This window comes from Corvus kubaryi, unplaced genomic scaffold (assembly GCF_017639235.1).
Source record: "Corvus kubaryi isolate FWS band 111438036 unplaced genomic scaffold, C.kubaryi_AGA036_p1.0 133, whole genome shotgun sequence".
In the NCBI taxonomy this organism is placed as follows: Eukaryota; Metazoa; Chordata; class Aves; order Passeriformes; family Corvidae; genus Corvus; species Corvus kubaryi.
In genome coordinates this window covers 12,769,291-12,791,551 of record NW_024580667.1, presented here as the reverse complement: position 1 = coordinate 12,791,551, position 22,261 = coordinate 12,769,291, and the positions used below count along the sequence as shown (strand labels likewise).

Here is a 22,261-nt window from a genome sequence, read left to right as displayed (position 1 = left end):
CCCTTTTCCTTGACCTCTTTGCAGGTTTGTTGGTCTTATAAACATCTCTGCCAGCAAATCATTTCTGTAAGGAGTTCTTTACATGCTCTTAGACACAGACATATCCCCAAGCTGGGACCCTTCACCCAGACAATTTCAGTTTCAGAGTGGTGCTGCCCTCCCTGTCATCTCCTGTCATCCCAGTGAGCCTGCGGGACATGGGGGAAGTGCCTTGCTCCCATGGGCCTGGGCAGCTGGGCAGTGGTGATGGCACATCATTTGCTCATAGGGAGTATGATTCAGACCTGTGCAGGTGAAAAATGTACATTTGGGGTGCGCCGGTGCTTTCCCATGGTAACAGAGTTGAAACTGGACAAGTTTCCATGGTGATTATTACTATGGTAGGATTCTCTGCACACTTCGGGAGAGGCACGGGCAGCACCAGGTGAAGCAGCCAGGCATCAGCCAAAGTCTGCTGGCAGCAGCTCACAGGGGAGAAATTACTTATCCTTCTAAATAAATGGATGCATAGTGCCATTAATTTTCTGGGGTTTTGGGGGTTTTTTTCTGCAGGGGGAGGGAAGTGTTGATATTTAAGGGAAACAGGCTGCATATTTCACCACGATCATGAAACCATCCCTGCCCTTTTTTTAATTGCCATTTGCTTGGTTGATATAAAGAGACGGGCTGTCAAAATAAATTTTAAGTTGTTTTGTTGGATTGTTTTTTTTTGTTTGTTTGTTTTTTTTTGTCAAGTCTTTAATGAATCAGGTGCCTGGTTCACATTACTGTCTCTATCCAGCCCTGTGGCAGGGTGAATGCTGGGGTTTGGATTGGTTTTGCTTTGCTGTTGCCTGACCATGCTCCTTTCTGATCCTGCTCACAGCAGTTTTTGGGATGAAAAAGGGACAAGCACTGAAGGGGAATCAAGCACCCTTCACCCATGGTTGAATATTTCTTGGCTGCAATATTTTGAGAAATGTTTGTTTCGGGGCTTCTGTTGAGTTAAAACAACATGCTGTCACTCAGCTCTGACATGCATTGTCATTATGTGAAGCTTTGTTTAAAAATGTGGGATGGGCATCCTGAGTCCTTGTTTCAGGCTGTGTACTGAGAGGTTTTTTGGCTGCAGGCAGTGCTTAAGGCCATTTAAATTATCTGTGTTTATGGCAAAATATAAGTTCCTCAAAATGCTTCGCACAACACTCAGGGCTGTATGTATATCCAGCATATCTGTATATATAGTACTCTGTATTATGGAGCCATTAGCTTGAAGTGTGGAAATGTTTAACGGCTTTTCTTTGGTGACGGGGGTCTTTTATAAAGGCAATTGCAAATATTATTTTAGGGAGGAGATTTATGTGGTGCCTAAAATATATTTCTGGCTTCCAGGCCAAATTATGTCGGTGTTGATGCTCCTGGCAGTGTGGAGCCGCCGTGGGTCCCACTGACAGCAATGTAGAGGTGGTGCTGGCAGAGCCCAAGAAGCCCTGCAACATGGAGGAGCTGTACAAGGATGCCCCAAACCTGCCTATGGACGTCACCAACTCACCCTCGGCGATGGCAAACAACAAGCTGGAAAATGGGGTGGCCCAGCTGATCACAGCAGAGGCCTGGAACATCAACTCGGCCGACCTGATGAAGAAAGCCCTTTCCCCACTGGTGACAGTCCCTGCGCCCTCCATCCTGACGCCACCGGCCGAGTCGCAGAGCGGGGTGGCCCTGAAGGTGGCGGCCACCGTGCTGCAGCCCATCTGCCTGGGGGACAACCCCGTGGTCCTGCCCATCCACCTGCAGGTCGCCGGCAGCGCTGCCCCGCAGATGCCAGCCACCAATGCCGCCACTCCCTACGTGATGACCACCCAGGGCCCTGTCCCGCTCCCCGTCCTCCTGGAGCAGCACGTCTTCCAGCACCTGAACTCGCCCCTGGTGCTGCCTCCGGGGGCTGCCTGCCCCACCAGCCCCTTGCACGCCGGCCTCTTCCCCGGCACCACGACCCCTGTTGGGCAGCCCCAGCTCCTGGACCCCAAGCCCTCCAGCCAAGCGCAGGAGCCCGTCCTGCCCCCGGTCTTTCAGACACCGGGATTCGCCGCCGTCCTTCAGGACCTGTTTCCCTCACAGGGCGCCCTGGGCTCAGCCCCCTGTCAGCCGCCCCCCGACTACACCACCCTCCCACCCCAGGCCTTCAGCTCGCCCCTGTCCCCGCTGGTGCCCCCTGCTACGCTGCTGGTGCCCTACCCCGTCATCGTGCCCTTACCCGTCCCCATCCCTATCCCCATCCCTGTCCCCATCCCTGTGCCCCACGGCGCCGAGGCCAAGGCGGCCCCTGACCCACCCAAGCCGCCGCTCTTCACCCCCCACTCCTGCAAGGGCACCCAGACACCCCTGGAGAAGGAGGAGACGAAGCCCTTCGAACTCCTCCACCCGCGGGAGTTTCCCCAGCTCAGCCGTCACACTGTCATCAAGATGGGTGGTGAGAACGAGGCGTTGGACCTCTCCATGAGAGGGCCGCCCGCGCTTCGGGCCAGCGAGGCCGCGCTGCCGCTGCCGCCGCCGCCGCCCGAGGACGGGGCCCTGGACCTGTCCCTCGCCTCCTGTCGCAAGCCGGGGGGGCTGCACGGGGAGGCGGCCGGCCCTGGCCCCGCCACCACCGCCGAGATCGGTGCCCACCCCGCGCCGGACAAGCTCCCCGGGCCAGCCGGCCCCTTCGCCCCCTGCAAGCCCCAGGAGGCGGTGGGCAAGGCGGAGGGCAGGGCCGCGGGCGGCGGCGCGGCTGAGCTGCTGCGGCAGCCGCAGAAGTGGCTGGTGGAACAGGCGGGCAGGGCGGGCTGCGAGCCTAAGGCCGGCAACAACATCGAGATCGTCAGCACCTCGCAGACAGCCAAAGTCATCGTTTCCGTCAAGGATGCCGTGCCCACCATCTTCTGCGGCAAGATCAAGGGCCTGTCGGGGGTCTCCACCAAAAACTTTTCCTTCAAAAGGGACCTGCCCCAGGACTCGGTGCTGCAGTGCTACGATGTGAAGAGCCCGCCCGAGCCTCGGGACAGCGCCGAGGCCCTCAGGAAACCCGTCAAAAACAGGAGCGTAAAGCTAAAGAAAATTAACTCGCCGGAGATACATATTCTTCCAATCAAGAAGCAACGGCTGGCTGCCTTTTTTCCAAGAAAGTAAATTATGGGTTTTTAGAATTTTAAGATTATTATGAGAAGAAGAAGAAAAAATAATAAAAAAGATGCACTTGGTTTTAAACTCATTTAAAACTTTAAACTATCTTTGTAAGTTATTTTTGGGGGAAGAGGGAGAGGATCAGATGTAGAGTCCCTATAAACTGGGTTGGTTTGGTTTTTTTCTCTTGTTTTCGGTTGTTTTTTTTTTTGTTATCAAATTTTGACTTTTCATGGGAAACTGAATAAAAAGCAACCTATTTTTCAAGCAGATTGCACATTTTGCAGCTTTAATGGAGTAATGGATGAGTCAGAGGGGTAAGAGCTATTTTCACTGCCATAAAGTGCTTTGATGATGTAACTCTTCATAACAGTCAGAATGGAAATTTCAAAATAAATGTTTGTACGTGCTAATTGGTTGCAGCATTCTTTTCTCATTTCCGAATCACTTTCAGTCTACAGAGAAGGTCATGCAAAAAATCTGTAAACTGTAAAGCGCTGGACCTGACTTACGATGAACGTAAAATGTTAATAGCAGGCTAAGAAAAATTATCTTGTCCTGCAGCAGTGTCAAGAGCACATCACAACAGCAGCTAACGATGCACCCAAATGAGCTACTGGAGGAGTGAGAGCGAGCGGTACAGCCTGTGCACACCCAGGACAGGTTCACTGCGAGAGACCCACAGGAAAGCATCTTAAGTAATGTTATCAGTCATTTAAAAGAGAAAAGCCTAAAAGTCAGGGGAATTCAGTTGCCAGGGGGCAGGAGGGGAGGAGGAATCACATATTTTTCCAGCCTGACTACAGCTATATGGAAAAGTTGTTTATTGTTAGTTTTCTAAGTTTCTTTGATGGCTGAAATCAATGCACGTAAAAGCAGAGCTGTGTAACTTTATCACTCGGCAGTGTACAAAGCCACCCACATAAATGGAAAAATGTGAGCATACAATTAAAATAAAAGTTCTGCTAGGTTATGGTTTTGCACTTGTCTATGGAAATGAGCTGCAGGTGCATTATTGTCTGTCAGCTTCGAAGTTCACACAGCTCACTGGTTAAAACAGATCCTGACAGAAGGACAAATGTGAGAGCAGGAGGACAATTCGTGGTGGCCACTGCCTTTTTTGTGGCTATACCTGTAGAAAACTTCTGTTACAATTTCAAATTAATGTTCCTGGCAGTGCTCCAGGACTGGCTAAGTAAAAAAGGCATTAGCTGGATACCATCACACACTAACTGTGCCTTCCTTTGCCTAGCTGCAGCCAACTTACTCCCAAGACTCCTCTTGGACATCTTTGGGAAGGTTTTTGCAGTTGTTCATACAATGAGAAGTTCCTCAAAGGAGCAGCTTCAGTGTCTCAAGTCTACTCGCACCCATAGGCACCAGTGTCATGCCAAAATCTTTTGCAATTTTTGATAGCAGCAGACACCAATTCACTATTTGGAAAATGAATTTGCACTAGGAGGTTAGGAAGGGCATGTTGTTTCTCTTTTCCTTGGCTGAAGGATCACTGCCTTCTAGCTTAAGACAAAAATGGAAGACTTCCATATAAGCATAGCACCACTTCTGTCAAACTCTTGCTTTTTAAGTTTTTTAAAAGCCTTTTATTTTTCCCTGAGGTGGCAGGACTGACAACATTCTGAAAAGCATAGTGCTGATGGATTCGTTAATGTTTAGTCATCTGACTGCATTTTTAAAAAATATCTTTTTTCTTAATTGAAAATACTCAGCTACTTTGTTTTTCTCCTTCCAAGAAACTGCTAATGAAATATGTCATGTGGTTATTGTAGTGCAGAGGCTAAAGATTTCAACGTCCCTTGGGATGGCCACCCCAGTTGTCACTGTCCCATCTATTTCAGCCTGCCCATTCTAGAGTGTCAAAAAACCTTCTGAAAATGTGAATTTTTCCTGGGGCTATACCAGAGTAAAACAAGGCAATCATAGCATTGGCTGCTGTCATTTTTATTTTGCAGCTGACAGAAGCAAGTTCAAAAGAAGTCTAATTTTTTTTTTTTTAAAGTGTTCCACACTGGTGGTTGCATCTGCTGCACCAATTGCCCCAGTCCTTGCCATCCTTGTGTGAGTCATTCCCCACAGCATCCTCATCAGGCAGAGAGGGCATCCATCCACTGCTGCCCTCCTGCTGACCACAGGATACCTGGGACAGGCAGAGCAGCACCTGTTGGTGGCACTGGCTGCAGGTGCTCAGCTTTTCCCTCCTCTCCTTCATAGGCCTTTACTGGAAGCATCAATGCTGAGGGTACCTCCCAGCCCACTCTGCACACAGCAGTCTGGTTTAACTGAATTTAGACCACAGGCTCCAGAAACCCTGACAACAAATTAGGCTAAATCAGCTTTATGACATTATAAACCCATACAAGCACTGTCAAAACACCCAATGCCTGGGGACAACAAATTGAGTTTAAAGCCAACTGGTACTGGTTGTAACAGTAGACCAGACCAGCAGACATGAGGCTGCATCTTGCCCCAGTCCCTTAGAGGAGTAACTGCAACCTCTTCCCTCTGAAGCAGGGCTGAGGAAAACCAGAGCAGGCTCCAATTATCCTAGCATCCCTCTCTGCCACTCCAGGACAGCCTCCCCAGCTTTGCAGGGCCAGAATGAGCAAGCTCCCTGGCACTGCTGGTTGCCACCAACATGCCCAGAGCCTGCGACACAGGCTGGAGCCACTCCCATAGGAATGGATAAGCAGAGCAGACTGGGCTCACCCACGCCGCTGCCTGGCTTTTCCCTTGCTTAATCTGCAGGGACAGGGGGGATATTCTCAGCAGCATCTTCCCAGAAGGCTTAGGGCAGCTCCCACTCCCTTACCCTGCTGCCATTTCATGCAATCCCAGCCTTCAAGGCTGTGCCATGGGAAGAGGAGCCACACACCAGCACCTCTCCTGCTGCTGAACTCTGTTGGGCAAATGATGCTAAGTAGGGACCGTTTGCCTCCCACCATCCGTCGTGTGTGAAGCACAAGTCCTACATCCCATCAGCATGGGGGAGAAGAAGCCATGGAACAAACTACTTAATTACACCAAGACTGAGCACTTTCACCTCCTCCTCCTCCTCCTCGCCTTTAGCAGCAATTGCAGTTTTTGTATATTGGGCCATTAATTTTCCACAGGGCTACATTTTAACTGCTTCTGAAACTTGTGTACGAGAAGAAGGACGTGGAGCTGCACTCATGATATATGGAGCTTCCATTTCTGGTGGCTGTTAATGGAGACATTAATACCTCTAGTGAAGTTGAAGGGAAAGTCATTAAGCTGTAATGGTAGGAGGAAGACATTTTACGATGATGGGTATATACAAGGGGGAGAGAGAGAGGAGAGGGAGAGAGAAGCCGTGCCCTCAGGGGCACCCCTTGTTGGCTCCAGGCTTCGTGTGACTTGGACTTCGGGCAGGGACTCTTATTAGGGGGTGAGTGAGAGGGTAGAGGGTTGTGGGGGTGTGTTACCTTTCCCTTTGCTCTCTTCCCCCTGTCAGGCAGGGGCTTTGCAGGAATCCAGAAACTGAATCCAAGGCAGGTAGAAGGGCTGCACATCTCAGATGTAGGCCATGGGACAGGGCAGCCTCGGGGGCAGGAGTGCTCAGATGTACCAGCTTTCCTACACAGGACAGCCCTTCCCCTGTGCTGCCTAAGGCACAGCTCCAGGACCAGGGGTGCACAGCTAAGGCTTCTGGACTTAGTTGTCAGCAGAATTAATTAATCCAAAAGAAGAATGAGCAGCTTCTCAGACAGGGAACTTACCTGGACTGGGCAGTTTCTAGGTTGGGAGAACACCAAGCAGTCGGGTAAGGCACAGATGACTGTAAGTGCAAGGAAAAGGTGTAGAATAGGGACAAGAAAGCAGGCAATGGAAGCTGAGACAAGATCCCCAGGCCTGTTAGCATTGCACCTTTATTGAAGTTAGCAAGCAGCCAGACAGAGAATGAAAGGGAGAAGCAAAGCGACAGCCCTTGGTCATGAGCCGATGACAGACAGAGAAAAGAAAGGTGTCAGCTCAACGACAAGGCTTGGGCCACTCGGTGAGAGCGAGGAGAAAGGCAAGCACTGAGCTCAGGGAGAGTAATGCTTTCTTGGGCTAAAGGCAGCCGAGAAGTGAGGCCTGGGGGAGACCATACATCAAACCACACATGCAAAGCACGCATGGCAGGGCAACCTTCCTGCTCCTGCTCCTGCTCCTGCTCCTGCTCCTGCTCCTGCTCCTGCTCCTGCTCCTGCCCCTGCCCTGACAGCAGGGGACACGGAAAAGAGGCAGCAAAACCATCCCAGCAGGAAGGTGAAGGGGAGCAGAAGAGCAAAGGTAGCTAGCTGGTTTTGCCTTTCCCAGGCCTGAGGTAACGTGTGTGACCTATGCTCTCCTACCACCCACGCTCCTGTCTGCTATAAAATTGATCTGCCATGATGTCTCACAATCAGCGATCACTTTTTTAACAACTTCTACCCATTCTCTGCTCAGGCCTCCCAGAGCACTGGGATGATTACACCACCTTGCCCATCCCTGCAGAGGTTTGACCCATAGGGGCTCAAGGATCAGCTTCACACACTTGCACATGAAAGGTTTCAGGGGAAACCATTTGGCACAGAAGTGGCCACTGAGCATGGAAGGGAGCAAATCAGAGAAGTCTGTGCCCCTTCACTTGCACAAAGGCAACTTGGGATCATGATCTGACAACAGTAAGTGACTCGTTAACAGTTCTCATGAAGAATATTAGACAATGAAAACAGCATAAAACAACATTGCATAATATCCTGGTGCCAGATGTTTTCGTTTCTTTTTGTGCTCAAGTTTATAAAAACATGTTGAAGGGCTCAGTCAAGGACCTTGTTTTCCTCTGGGGTCTGTTCCTGCCTTCCCAAAGGCAGACAGCCTGACACAGTGACATTAATGATGTTAATTTGTGCAATTTTCTTTTTTGACTCACCTTTCACTTTTTTCCCAACACTTCCTCCTCCTCTTACTTAAAGTTGCATTTCTCTTAGACTATACTACATACCCTTGATGCTGAAGTTTTCAGTTCAGAGTACTCTGGGGCAGTACTACACACACAAGCAAATCTCATTTTAGTGCAGAAAATATATTTTCCACAGTTGTTAAAATCATGGTAATTGCAATCCTGTTAGGAAAATCTGTTCTGTTGTTGAACCATCTGAAACATTTCTTCATGTTTGAGTAGAAATATTACTAATCGTTAAAATATTTAGCATTGCTTTGTGCCCATATACCCCAAGCTCTGTTAGAATAATACCATAATATCCCAGTACTGAAATTATTAGGATTCTTCCAAACTGACATGAAAATTAAAAGAGCAAACAGCATGGTACAATCTAATCAAATATCTGGAAGGAAGGACTATTTCTACTTTTTTCCAAGTAGAACATAATTTTTCTCTGTTTGGAAGTGTGTTTCCAGTGGAGCGCTGGTAACAGACACATTGTATCCCTGCATCAGCCTGTCTCTCCCCCCTTGCTCCTGGGATTACTAATGTTCCTTAGCCCACAGCTGTTTCAAAACGGTCACATTTTTTGCATTGTTTCAATATCATCCTTCCCACCACATCTTCATCAACGGAGTTCCCATCTTTCTTTGCTTAGGAACAAAGATAGGCAATGTTTTGTCCTAGACTGGCATCTCACAGACCAAAAACAAAACAAGGAGGTCCTTCTTTGTGCAGCTTACGTACCCAAAGAAAACCCCTAAAAGTACCATCAATAAGCATGGGAAAGTTATTAATTTTTGAGGTTTCTGATACACAAGTAATTTCTTGCTTCTTGAGGAAAAAAAACCAAACCCAACCTACCTGCATTCAAAGTTACAAAGGTAACAAGTGGATTTTTTTTTTAACAAATGTTTCAAAATAAGTACTTTGGAAGCTTGGTCCACAAAGCACAATCCAGCATAAGACAATATGTACCTGCCCTTCAGAGACCCTCCACAGCTCAGCCATGATGGCACAAAGCCCCCACACTCAAAGCCTGATGATGCATATGCCACACTCACCTAGAACCACCCATATTTGTCGGAGTGGGGTTAAAAAAAAAACCAACAGAATATTTAAGTGCTTGTTGTCTGCTTTTTGCCACAGTATTCTGTGCAACAACAAAGATCTATGAAAGCACACATATTCTTTATGGATACACTTTTGGCTAGATATTCTGAACAACTGGACTTTAAAGTCAGACCTCTTGTGTGGTAGAGCATGGGACCTGGCCAACATTGCTTGGTTCCTGTAATGTGCACCTGAACCTTTGCTTCTCAATGGCAACTAGGTCTTCCAATGAAGGACTCAAGTGAGAGGGTTGTTCCAGCTTATTTGCAACAAAGAGCACTTTAAGTGGGGAATTACCGCATGTGCTAAAGTTGAAATGGGTATTGAGACTCCCATGGTAAAACTGGCTAATAAAATCAATAGTCAAGAAGTCTCTGTAAAGCAGATATTGGTATCTGGTCAGATCACTCATACCCTCAACTCCCATGGACTGAGAGTCTAGAAAATTATGATATCAAGAGATGAAGTCACATGAAGCCAAGCCCAAGCCTGTATTCCCAGGTTTTGGCTCCTCAGCTGCTCTGACTTTAAAAGAAATCATACCAAGAGTGAGTTGTTAGAAGCAGCTAAGAAACAACTTAAGGACAGAGAGTGCATGTCCCAAAAACTGGGTTGGGAATTACAAGGATTCAGCCCTTGTCTTCAGATAAAATCATGTCAAGATAAAAGACTTCCCATCCCTGACATGGTTCAAAATGTTTATTTCTAACTTTCCCCTTAAAAATCCCAGCACAACACGAACAGTCAAAGACACAAGTCATCTGTGAATCTGAAACAGTTTATCTTGATATATCCACCTGGTTTTCTCCTTCCTAATTTTCCATTACTTCATGTATTTTCCTTCCCATGTTTATTGCATGTAAACCCTATCACTCATCCCAGCCTTGCATTTCTGTTTTCTTTCAAAACATTTCAACTTTCCCCAACCTGTTCATTTCCTGTAGCTGAACACCACCCAGGCAATTACAATTACTGTATTATGGCGAATGCAAAGAGGTATGAAAGTAATATGCACCCTTTTGCTGAGCTGGCCTCTTGAAAATAAATGAACAGGTGATAGTAGTCAGTTAAAAAAAAACCCAAGACAAACAAAAAAACCCCACCACAAACCAAGAAAAAAACCCCAAACTAAAACCAACTAACCAACAAAATTTCCCCCCATACACATTATCCATTGAACCTAATAAACAATTACGTTCCAATATAATAAAATTACCTATCTACTACCTCATCCCTGAAGTACAAGCATAAACCAAGGGTAGAGTAAAACTGAGCATTTATTTATTAATTTCTCCCTCCCCACTATTTTGCTCATAAAAGCACAGGGATTAAAAAAAACAAAAAGAAGAAAAGCACTTTGTAGATCACACCTTGAGTAACACTGTGCAGATGAGAGGCATCTGTTCATAACAGTACCACATACATGCCCAGGCAAGAGCTGAAATCAGTAGCAATAGCTGGTACATACATCAGAGATAAAGCAAGCAAGCTGCAGAGTACTTCCCTTACTTTTCATAACATGCAGGAGTAGGAAACCCGTGGAAAGATCCTTCCTTCAAAAGGGTCTTCAATAAGAGGAAACCTGTTCTACAGCAGTAGTCTGGAGAGTTGGCAGTTGAGGAAGAGTTCACACCTGTTTGAAAACCTCACTCTTGGAAATCTAGACAGCATTAGCGCAATTGCTTGGGAAGATAGTGTCTCCGTAACTACTGAATAAAACTAAATATGAGAAAGGGAAAAATTTAGTCAAGTCATGACCTCTTGCATTTGAACACCAGACTTTCTAAGGTGTGCCACCATTCATTTTGTTTTTTCCCACTTCCTTGCCAATTGCCTCAGTGTCCACCTGGAAGGGTAGATGAGTAGATGAGTCTTTGTCTTTCCAGTTCTGGACGTCAGAGCTGGGACAGCCAACGCAGGGTAATAGCAATTGTTGTGGTGGTTTTGTGGCATATTCGTTTTCTTCCAGCTGTCACAACTGGAAAGGAACCATTGGCAGAGAGGGTTTCTGCAGGCTTCAAGCTGTACATCTGTTCACACTTGTCTGTTCAGACAACATGGGATGCAATCCCCCCTTCCCCTTGTGCTGGCATCTGTTTGAAAGGGCTTTGATTTTGGATGCTAAAAAGTGAATCACTGTGGATGAAAATGGCTTTGTGTATTTTAAAAAGAAAAGAAGTAGAGATGTGTAGCCTTTGCTATCAGCGCTAAACAGTTCCCCTGCAGATAATGAAAGCTGAAATAAAACTAGCAGTGGTCCACAAAGCCATAAGGAGAAGCAGCTTGTGTAGGACTCCTCAGTGTGTACAGCAGGACTGTGAGATTCTGGAGCTGATGGAAGCTAATTCTGATTCAAATGGGACAAATTACAGCTAATCAAAATTATCTGCTAGGACAGGGATGGATGATTATGTACGGAAGGAATTTAAAAGCCCACTGGATCACTGTAATGGCATATTTTAAGTACACACAGGACTCCAGTCATTACCACAGCCACAATAATGAGGATTTATTTAGAACAAACCATCAGAGAACAAAGTAGCAAAATACTTTGCTATTAAATAACCACCCAACCTATCTCTGCAGCTTTCACACTAAAAAAAAGATACATAAAATGTTATAGATAGATACAGTTGCGGACTCACAACACAGTGAGTTTACAACAGACTGTTCAGATTTTAACAAGTCTCAAAATCGCTCTGCATGACCTTTGAAACAACAGGAATACTGACAGTTGGGGGACACAATCCCAGGATTATGGGCTAGTTAGTAAGCTTTACAGAGCAAAAGATTATAATCAAGGCTCGAAAAAAAAGCAGCAATTATTTCACCACTAAAATGAGAATGAAATCAGCTTCTGCCTCCCTGCATCACTCTTAGGCACTTCCAAATGAGCACTTTTTACTCACTCCCACAGTTTTACATGTAACAAAAATAGAGAGGAGGAATATATGACCTTTGAAACTGATCTCAACGAGGTCTCTCTTTTTTCCTTTTTCCTCTTCAAGCCAAGCCAGTGTAACTCTACACAGCTTCAACTTGGCAGAAAGAGTGACAGAAGGATGAAGATGCTCATTACTTAGAAGAGGTTCACACTTCTTCATTCATTTTACTCTATTATGTAACTAGCTAGCCAATCAAAGAAAAAAATACTGCTATCATCCCCTTTTAAGATGTTTTTCTCTCCATGATCCTGCATTAAAATAGACAACACTCTATAGGTGACAAAAGGAAGACTGGGGAAAACTTGGGCCCACTGCTGAATGAGACGGGGTACCTCATTACATAGAACATGGAGAAGGCTGAAGTACTGAATACAAGTTTGCCTCAGTGTATCCGTATTTCAATTCTCTGAATTTCAACTTCAATTACAGGAAAGAAAAGCACAAAGAAACACTTATAAAACTTTTATCTGATCAGGTTAAAAGTTCAAGATTTTAGTCATCCCCACCCAGGGTTTCACTTTTCCCCTACAGAAATACTTGAGATACTCAAATTTAGGATTTTTGTATCATGTTCAGAGCTTACATAACCACATTCACAGACTCACACAAAACTGTCAGAGCTACAGAGAAGGCTAACATTGCTTTTTGCAAATTATATCCCTGACTGCAGAGGAAGAAGAGTTTCTACAAATACGAGTAATCAGATCAACATATTTGCACCTGTGTCTACCACCTGAAATAAAAAATAGTGTGTCTTTATCCAAAGCAACAAAAAGGGGAAGATGCTCCATCCTTCAAGCCAACATTTATAACATAATTTGCTGTCTTTCACCGTCATTCCTACATATGTGTGAAAAAGTCCTACAATACGTATACTGCCAGAGTCTACCCTCCTCCAGACTTCTTCAATTCCACTACTGCATAGGTGTTCTGCAAAAATAATTGTTAGAGCTGCTAGTCCTCCCAGGCAGCAGTATTTAATTTCCAATAGTCCTATGATGCACTGAGGAGTTATGGCACTGTCTTCCAAGATGACCAAAAGTTACAGAACCAGATAAACAGATGAATACATGTTGACAGAAAAGCAACTTGGAGAAACAAAGAGACTAAATCATATTGTCATCTATATCAAATAAACACCAAAAAAATACTAAGTATGTTCTGAGAGAGATCAGATGCAAAATGCCTCTGGACTATTGTCACTGCCGGCTTCCAATTTTCGTTATCTGCCTGTGACAGTTGTGAGGTTACCATTAACACAATCCAAGTTCCTTCTCAGGCACAGGTTGATTGCTGCAAACAGCCACTGGAACAAGAGACTTCTGTATCACAGAATTAAGAAAGCTTGAGGTGTACGAAGTTCAAACTTAATTGCCATTAACTGCTTTGAAAAAATATGTTGTGTCTTTATCTGAACACAGCACAAACAGTTTTTATCAGTCTCTTCCCCTCAGTGGTTATATGAGAATTCTGTAAGCTGTAAGTTGCAAAATGAGATATATAAAATGAAATAGTTGAATAACTAAACAAGTTTTTATTTTGAAAGCACAGAACAATCCAAGTTCAAACACTAATTGCTTCAGATGAACAATGTTGGAATGATCTTACCCTTTTCATTAAAACCTCCTTACATCAGATGTTTCCATGAACTGTCAAGAACTGCCAAATGCCAGGTAAGACAGCCACCCTTGCCTACGCAGAGAGCGCTCACACATCCACACGGCGTCAAACAGAACGGACAGTTACAACAATGAACAAACTGTTTTATTTTTCTTGCTAGATAAGAACGTCCCACTGAAAATAAAGAATAAAAAATATATTCTGCTGTAACACTCGGAGTGCTTGAATCTCACGCTACAGCACACGGCGAATTTCTGGTACAGCAACATCACAGTTATCTTTGTGCACATGGGTGCACAGAAAGCCTTGAACAAATATTTATACCCATAATAGTGCCATGTACAAAAATGTCATTCCATAAAGGCCAAACAGAAAATTTAAACATCTTTGTTTTTCTTATGCCAAGGGCAATGTAAAAAATGAAAACTGTTTTCAGTCAATTACTTCCACTTAAATTGTATGAGATCATTTTATGCTGAAGAACCCAAATTCAGCATAATAAAGCATAGAAGAAGTAGTATACAATTATATATATGTACAAACAATATACTCAACATGTGGGGCATGATGTTTTCCTTAATATATAATTTTTGGTGTAACCATATGAAAGTTAAGTCAGTATTTTTCTAACAAAAAGAGAAAATATTCTGTTTCTTCAATCACTGCTCTGACCTTTTCTTACTATAAAGAGCATGCCTGTATTATTCATCTAAGCATACATGCACCACAAAAAGATATGCAAAACAAATCGATACAGATAAACTTTAGTGTCAAATGCCTAATGATGTAATAACAAAAACAATTTTCAGGGCCCAAATGACTTGCTGAATTGAAATTGCATTACAGTCACTTAAAATAACATAATACTTGGACTTGTGAGTCACAAAATTCACTGTTTTCTAGCAGCATCTCTGCTGAAATCTGATGAGTATCAGTCTATGGGTAAAGAAAGGCATTTTCAAAAAAGTAATTTGTAAAAAATACATTTATACTATATGTTTTCATATAAAAAGGCATTAAGAAATACAATAAATCCTACCATTTTAGGACTACACCTTCCCTAACAAACAGTTTTTATCACTTGACTATTACATACAGTACATTCGGTTTCCTAAAAAGAAAGTGTATTTTCTTGTCCCTGATGTATTTTACAACTGGCAGTGACAACAAACTGTTTTATTATCACCACTCATTCTTGCAGCTTATACAAACAGCACCAATTTTACCCAAAAAAAGGTTTATCAGTTACATAGTAGCACTTCCTCACAGGAAATATAAACCCAAAACATTGGAACCAAACGTGTCTTTCCAAAAATATATCAGAATATATGGCTCAGAGTTAAGGGATGAATAACCAGGAATATTGCATAGTACAGGGTCTCGCCTGTATGAATAAAGACACCTTTTGATTGTTTGTCACCTTCTGATTCCAAGAACAAATTAAACAGGTGCTAATGAAAGTAATAACACAACTACATTTACTGGTAAAAAAAACCAACAAGAAATTGTACAGTTCTCTCTGGCACAGTGCAAAGTACACATTAAAAAACTGAATATATATGTACAATGTGTATGTATATTTTTATATTTATATAGTATGTATTTCCCTGACACATACACGTGTACATGTAAAAAGCATGAACACACACATCTATGCCAAACTTAGCAAAAAGATGGAATGCTTAATATGTGGATGCATTGTTCCAGTGAAATCAGTCTGTCTCAGAAATGGCTGTTTATACAGCCAATATGACCTTCCATGAAACAGAAATATTTACTGCCTGCCTAAATTGACAATATACGGTACATTTGTCCTCATAACTTCCCAAAGGACTGATAATCACACTTTATAAAAGCTTATATTTGTATTAAGCCCTCTCTTCCATAACCCTTCCTCTCTTCTGAAAGACCAGAGTATTCATTACAGAGATGATTCTATTTTAAGATTTTCTTGCAATATAAAAGTTTACAGCCATCCCTGTAAAAATTATTAACACCTGATGCTGGTTCAATTTATTATGTCCCTTTGGGATTCAGCTGTTTTGGTTCTGGATATGAACACGTTGGCTGAAGCCTGTAACAAAGAACACACTTTTCAGGATTCGGAGAGTGTTGTTACCACACCTGCCCACACCCAGTATGATCAATTGTCCCTCACCGCCAACTTTCTGTGAAACAATTTGCAAAAATACAAGAATGTAACACAAATCCCTACCCTCCCCTTCATCCTGAATGTCTCTTTTACATTTCAAGAGCACTTTCAAAAAATAAAGGTTTATATCAGCAAAAGTTTCAAATCAAGGCGATGGCTGTGAACCTGAGAGCTTGGTGTGATCCGAGCACACGTGTTTGTGGTATCCCCACTGGCTAGAACTTTCCTTGTTTAAGTCGTTCAATGTGGTAGCACAACTTCAGGGCAGGCCCCAGCTTCAGTCCCATATATTTCATTATCATATCACTCCTCAGTAAGAGTAGTGCCTTCCCATCAATTTCCTGCAGAAGGAAGAGTATAAACACAACAGGCAACTACTTTTAACAAGCTGCATGGTAAAACTGGAAAGTACATTACAGTTGTTTATACTGTAGTAAAAACATATCTACTATATATAAAACAGTAACTGTAACTTTGTATTTACAGATGACCACTGAAATTTAATTTGTTTTGGTATTTTTAATTTTTGATTAAGTATTTGAGATGTTAGAGAAAGAAAATGACAGTAAATAAAAGAAACTGACCAAACCAGCCCTCAGAATTAGAACCAACCAGGAAAAACCTAAATGGGTCAAGGGAAAAAAAACCCAGAAGCTGCAAAGGAAGGTCTGTGCAGTTAGAGATTAAATGATCCAAGCACTGAGGCCTTGCACTGAACCTTGAAAACAGCCGTGGGAGGATTTTGGCATGCGTGTGCAAACGGTCACACGGAGAAAGGGGCTGGATACCATCTAAATATGGTAAATTAGACAGATCTGTTTCCATGTTGAACCAGAGAGATTGTCAGGATCAAGACCAAGGACAACTTTGTCAGATTTCAACTGTCTGACTGAGAAGCTGCTGAAATATGACAGCCCTAAGCTCTTAGTACCACTACGTACCATAGACAGGCAATTAGTTCCATAAAGCATTATAAAGAGAAACAGTCTTCCTTATTTTTTTAAGCAAAAATCTGACAAAACAAGTGACATCTACTGCTGTTATACAACTAAGAATAAAATAGAAGACAGGAATCTCCATTGAAAGTTATTTTGAGTTTTCCTTCTAATCCAGTTTACTCAGAGATTAAACTGTTAGGAGGAGCTGGTGCAGAACACGGGAGAAATACTACTAAAGAGAAAGCCTCTTTTTGGAGGGCCATATATGCAGTGAAATAAGAAAGCAGCTCTTTACTGAGCAACCTACCATAGAAAAGCACAGCAAGGAGGAGTAGAGGAGATCAAACCTAGCACAAACTGGTACAGTTTCTGTCTCCAAAGATAACATCTAGTCAGACCTATGAAACCCTACACACTGTTTTCCCAAACAGATTAATTAAATATTTCAGCTGCTTCTCTGAATTTTAGTATCAATGACCAAGTGTCTAGCTAACGATGGATAACATCATCTGTGCCTCAGGACATTAAGTCTCCAAAACAGGGGGACTAAATGCCCTGCACTGTACATGAGAATGCCATCCTCTCTAGAGTCACCAGGGATGACAGGGGTACTAAGGATGTTGGCCATGAGAACTTGGGCACTTCCAGGCTGGCATTATTTCATATACACTGTAAAGAGGTGGCTATTTACTTTAGTCTAGCAAGACTGAAAGAAAAAATACACTGCAGGAGGGGGTTTCAGGTGGAAAAGTAATTTTCAGCCTCTCCCTAATATATGAGGAGAGCCTACTCCCAGCTGCAAATAGACTGATAGACATGAAAGTTGTATTTTAAGAGATTAACATGACACAATCTACTAGAATAGAATGGAGATGCATCATACATGTCTCCTAAAGAGTTCTGCATGTGGAGCCAGTGCCCGTGGATCAGCTTCTTTCACGAAACGCACTACTTCCTCTATTGACCAAGTGGAAGGATCCTTATTCAATATTCTTGAAGGTTCCCTTTTTAGTGAATTCAAATCCGGTCCAGTTGTGGAACTTGCAGCTTTTAATATAAAAATATTGTGAAAGGAAGAAGTATCACTAGTTTGTGCAGGGATAACACATTTCATTTCACATAAGACAATATTAGTTTATGGCATTTATTATGCATTGTTTGCAATGTATTAAAAGATGGTTTATTTTTCTTCTAATAATACTGAACTGTTCCTTTTGTCTTTAAATGCCTTCTATAACTGCAATACTTACAGCAGCATAAACATTAGCATTGTGACATACCTAGAGGAATTAGTTTGACTTGTACTTGGCTCCTGAGTCCCAAGATGCTATTAAGTGGGAATGAGGCAAAGTGAAGCTGTGCAGACAGAGGGAGAGACAGTAGGAAACCCTATCCCTGTATTTCAGCAACATGGCAATATTTGATAAGATGCTCAGGAAGTGAGATGTATATATCTATCCCTGTCTGGTCTGGCTTGCTGCAGGGTCCATCACAACAGCAAGAGGAAGCTGCAGCAGGAAAGACCCTCCCTGGCTTACACTACACTATTAGTAGTAACAGGCTTAAGTTCTGTATTTGCAGTTACATTAGCAAGCCTGATATGCTTGGCAACAGCACATTTCATTCCATATGCAAGCTTTCCAACGGCAAGGAACTTCTTTATTCATAACTTTGTGTGTTAATACGAGCAGTTACATCTTCTGGAAGGTTTTGTAAAACAGCATACCTTCAATCCGCCTCTGTATCCGATTCCTGCTGACTTCATAGTAACCACTGCTCCCAGCAGAGCTCAGGGACAGCCTGCGCAGGACTGGGGCTGAATTTGAGGTAGCAGTTGCTGGCTGGTGGGAATTTCTGTAATATGCAGCATTTCCTGAAGTACAGTACTCCGTGGAATTACGACAGGTTGGGTTTGACGGATTTACAGAATTAAGTGCAGAATCCATAGAGTCCTCAGAAAATCGGTGTTCTTTGGAAGTGCTGTTTTCCTCTATAGGCAATGTTTCTGCTACACAAAAAGCAAGCATCAATGTGTTCAAAGTGATGGACATTAGACCTTTGTTATTTAAGGCCATGCTGCATTCTCTTGAAAGTACTGACAGATTGTAATCCTGTTAACAAATCTCCTGTGAGGCAACCACTGAGACTGAATGTTTGTCCCTTTTCCTCAACTAATCATTGGGCTCTTATCGTATTTTAAAACATTATTTTTTTAGCAAAAGATTTAATATGTCAAGTTTGAGACATTCTTCCATAAATCATTTCAGTTGTACTTACTGAATGCTATGAGCACAGAAATGACGGAGGAAATTTTTTTAAAAATAATATTGTCTGCTGTAAATATTGATACATCAAATAATTTTAGTCAAGCACTTTCATTGTTTTTTACACATATAATTAAAAAGCTAACCATTAATATTATGTAACATTTATTTTGCAAGATATTTTTAATACAAATAAAAAACTCATATTAACTAACAATTGTTGAATATGTTCTAAACAGCAGAGGGAGTCACTAACTTCATAAACAAAACAAGTGGACAATTATCATCTATGGACCCCAACAGGTTCAGACAGAGGTACATTAAAAAAGGAAGAGGTTGCAGGCAAAGCCACAGAAGGCTGTGAGTGCCTGACATGGCACACTAATGTAACACGTTTTGACCACCCTGCTGTATCTACACACAATTCTTTGCCTAGGGCAGGGTTTCAGGGTCTCTAAGTGCAGACTCTGGAAAGTTAAAGATACAGGTAAATTACTGAACCCATGGAGCGAGTAAAAAAAATAAATATATGAAGTCTCAGGGAGGGAGTATAACAATATTCTAGTTCTTACACCTTTTCAGCTAATTTATACTCTACAAAAGACAAACAACATCCACTCAGAAGACTTGTGAACTTTTAAAGTCTGTCAATGCTGATTCTAAGCCACGTGAGTGGAGTCCAGCGTGTCCCTTTCCCTGTGCCATGAGACAGGAGCCAGGTTTGCTCGATTACTGAAAATTCCACTCCTGTTCAACCCAATTCAGGACTGTTTGGGAGAAGCATGCCATGTGAGGGGAAAAAAAACCCCCAAATCAACAGGAACACCACTTCATTCTCTAGCAATCATAGATACTCCCCTCCATTTGCATCAGGCCAGTATCTAGCATGAGAAAGAAGTTGGAAGCATGATGTACAAATCTGTATGAAACAAATGCTGCTTTGGCAGGAGAGTTAAGAGCTGGAAAAATATAGCTAACAGGTTCACAGAAGTGTAAGCCCCACACTACCATCTTGAAAATTACTCTAGTGAAGTTATAAAACATATGCTAGTGATGCAGCATATTCTTTGGAATAAGAACTGGTATGTTCTGCAAAACAAGTTCCTGAAATAAGCTTTTTACTACCCTTCTTATATGAAAACTTTCAAGAATTTTTTGGGCAAAGGCCCAATTAAAACCAAAGGAAGAGAATTTTCCTAAAAAACCCAGTGAGCTTCTCAAGCATACTTTCAACTTGCTTCATGAGGTCTTAGGTTCTCTTTCTGAATCCTGTTTGAAGTGTAGCACAGTGAACAACTATTACACGTATTTTGACCTTCAAACAGCATAATCCTGAAAGGGAATTAAAGGCACTCAGAGAGCCAGCTCCCTACTTAGTGAATTCAGTAAGGCAAGACCACAGAATCACAGAATGGAACCACAGAATCATTTCAGCTGGAAAAGACGATGAAGATCATTGTTAACCCAGCACCACCATGTTCACCACTAAGCCACATCTACATACCCCCAGGGCTGGTGACTCAACCCTGGGCAGCCTGTTCCAATGCTTGACAAGCTTTTCAGTGAAGAAATTTTTCCTAATACCCAATTTAAACTTTTCCATGTGCAACTTGAGGCCATTTCCTCTTGTCCTATCACTTGGGAGAAGATATGAATCCCCACCTCCCAGTAACCTCCTTTCACATAACTGTAGAGAGCAATAAGGTGAAAGGAGGTGAGCACTTCCACCAGCTCCCTCAGTACTCCAGGGTAGATCCTATATGGTCCCAGAGACTTGTGCATGTCTTAAGTGCTGACCATTTTCCCTTTGACTGTGGGGCCTTAAATCTGCTTCCCATCCCTACCTTCCAGTTCAGGAGGCTAGGTACATGGAGAACAACTGATCTTAGGACTAAAGACGGAGGAAAAGGAGGAATGAAGTACATGAAGTACTTCGAACAGCCTTCCTCAAACTTTGTCATTTTGTTTCGTCCCACATCCAATAAAGGCTTGAGATTCTCCTTAGCCCTCCCCTGATTGCTGAGAAAAATGGAACAAAAATTTTCTTGTCTTTCATGGCAGTAGCCAGGTTAAGTTCTATTTGAGCTCGAACCCTTCTAGTTTTTGCCTTGAATAACCTAATGGCATCCTTGTATTACTTCTGATTTTCCTGCCCCTTCTTCAAAAGGTCCTTTTTCTTCCTGAGTTCCAACCAAACCTCTCTGTTCAGCCAGGACAGTCTTCTTCCCTGCAAGCTTGTCTTTCAGCATGTGACAGCCTGCTCCTGGTACATTTAAGATTTCCTTCTTGAAGAATGTCCAGCCTTCCTGGACTCCTTATCTGCAAGGTGATGTAACATCTTTTACTAAATTTGATAATCATAGAATAAAGAAGCTTTTATGGATACAAGTCCTTCTCTTTCATATAAATAACTTTCAAAATAACCACTGCAAAACTTGGTAGTTTGTCAGACCTGAATCACAAACGTTATATACCCTACAGTAAACACTAGGTTTGGGAAAGATCAACTCTACTTTTTTCCCCCATGATATCAGCATTTGAATTTATCTTACTGTAAACTAAACTCATATACACAAGGTGGAAAAGCTGGCATATTTCCCATCATGTTTTAGGATAGGCTTTCTGTTCAGCAGCTATAGTATCCAGTCCACCTTCCATTCCACCCATCCAGCTTCTCTACAAACAAAATGCAGCAAAATTGGCATCCAGAAAATGGAGCATTGCAATCCATGGAGTGACATAGTTCGCCTACCTCAGCATTCTGAGCAGTTGTGAATAACAGAGGTATGCAAAGAGATGGGAGATTCTACTGCAGAATGCCTGACCTCTGGGGAGATTAATGAAAGGCCAGTAAGAGGCCTTAAGTTTCAAATGTAGGGATGACAGCAGACTGTTTAGGCTCTCAAGGCCTTAGCAGGAACTGGATGTTTTGTTTTCTTGAGGCTCTTCTGGGAATTAGAAGCCAGTTGTTCTGTCTCATACAATAACAAAATGATGTAATTGGACACAGTAGTAGGAACACTCTGTTTCCAGGGGAAGGGAGTCTGAGTTATTTCCCACTCCCTCCTCCTTTATCTTTCATAACTTTAAGAAGAAACTGTTAGTGAGCAAGAAAGGCAGCAGAATCTGCAAAGCATATT

General features: G+C 42.9%; 2 protein-coding genes across 8 annotated transcripts in view; one reads left to right on the top strand and one right to left on the bottom strand.

Moving 5' to 3' along the window:
- RAI2 (retinoic acid induced 2) overlaps positions 1 to 3,557 on the top strand; it is a 45,106-nt gene extending 41,549 nt beyond the window's left edge. For both annotated transcript variants that reach the window (XM_042037144.1, XM_042037153.1), the window contains one exon: positions 1,372 to 3,557. In XM_042037144.1, coding sequence (XP_041893078.1) covers positions 1,477 to 3,150 — 1,674 coding nt within the window. In that variant the 5' untranslated portion in view covers positions 1,372 to 1,476 and the 3' untranslated portion in view covers positions 3,151 to 3,557. The remainder of the gene's footprint in view (positions 1 to 1,371) is intronic.
- Positions 3,558 to 13,658: 10,101 nt separating this feature from the next.
- The window catches only part of SCML2 (Scm polycomb group protein like 2), a 71,993-nt gene continuing 63,390 nt past the window's right edge, over positions 13,659 to 22,261 (bottom strand). For 5 of the 6 annotated variants that reach the window (XM_042037129.1, XM_042037092.1, XM_042037071.1 and 2 more), the window contains 3 exons: positions 18,584 to 18,865; positions 17,741 to 17,904; positions 13,659 to 16,260 (listed from right to left, as the gene is read on the bottom strand). In XM_042037129.1, the coding sequence (XP_041893063.1) occupies positions 16,135 to 16,260; positions 17,741 to 17,904; positions 18,584 to 18,865 (572 nt within the window). In that variant the 3' untranslated portion in view covers positions 13,659 to 16,134. The remainder of the gene's footprint in view (positions 16,261 to 17,740; positions 17,905 to 18,583; positions 18,866 to 22,261) is intronic. The other variant, XM_042037081.1, reaches the window with a different exon arrangement.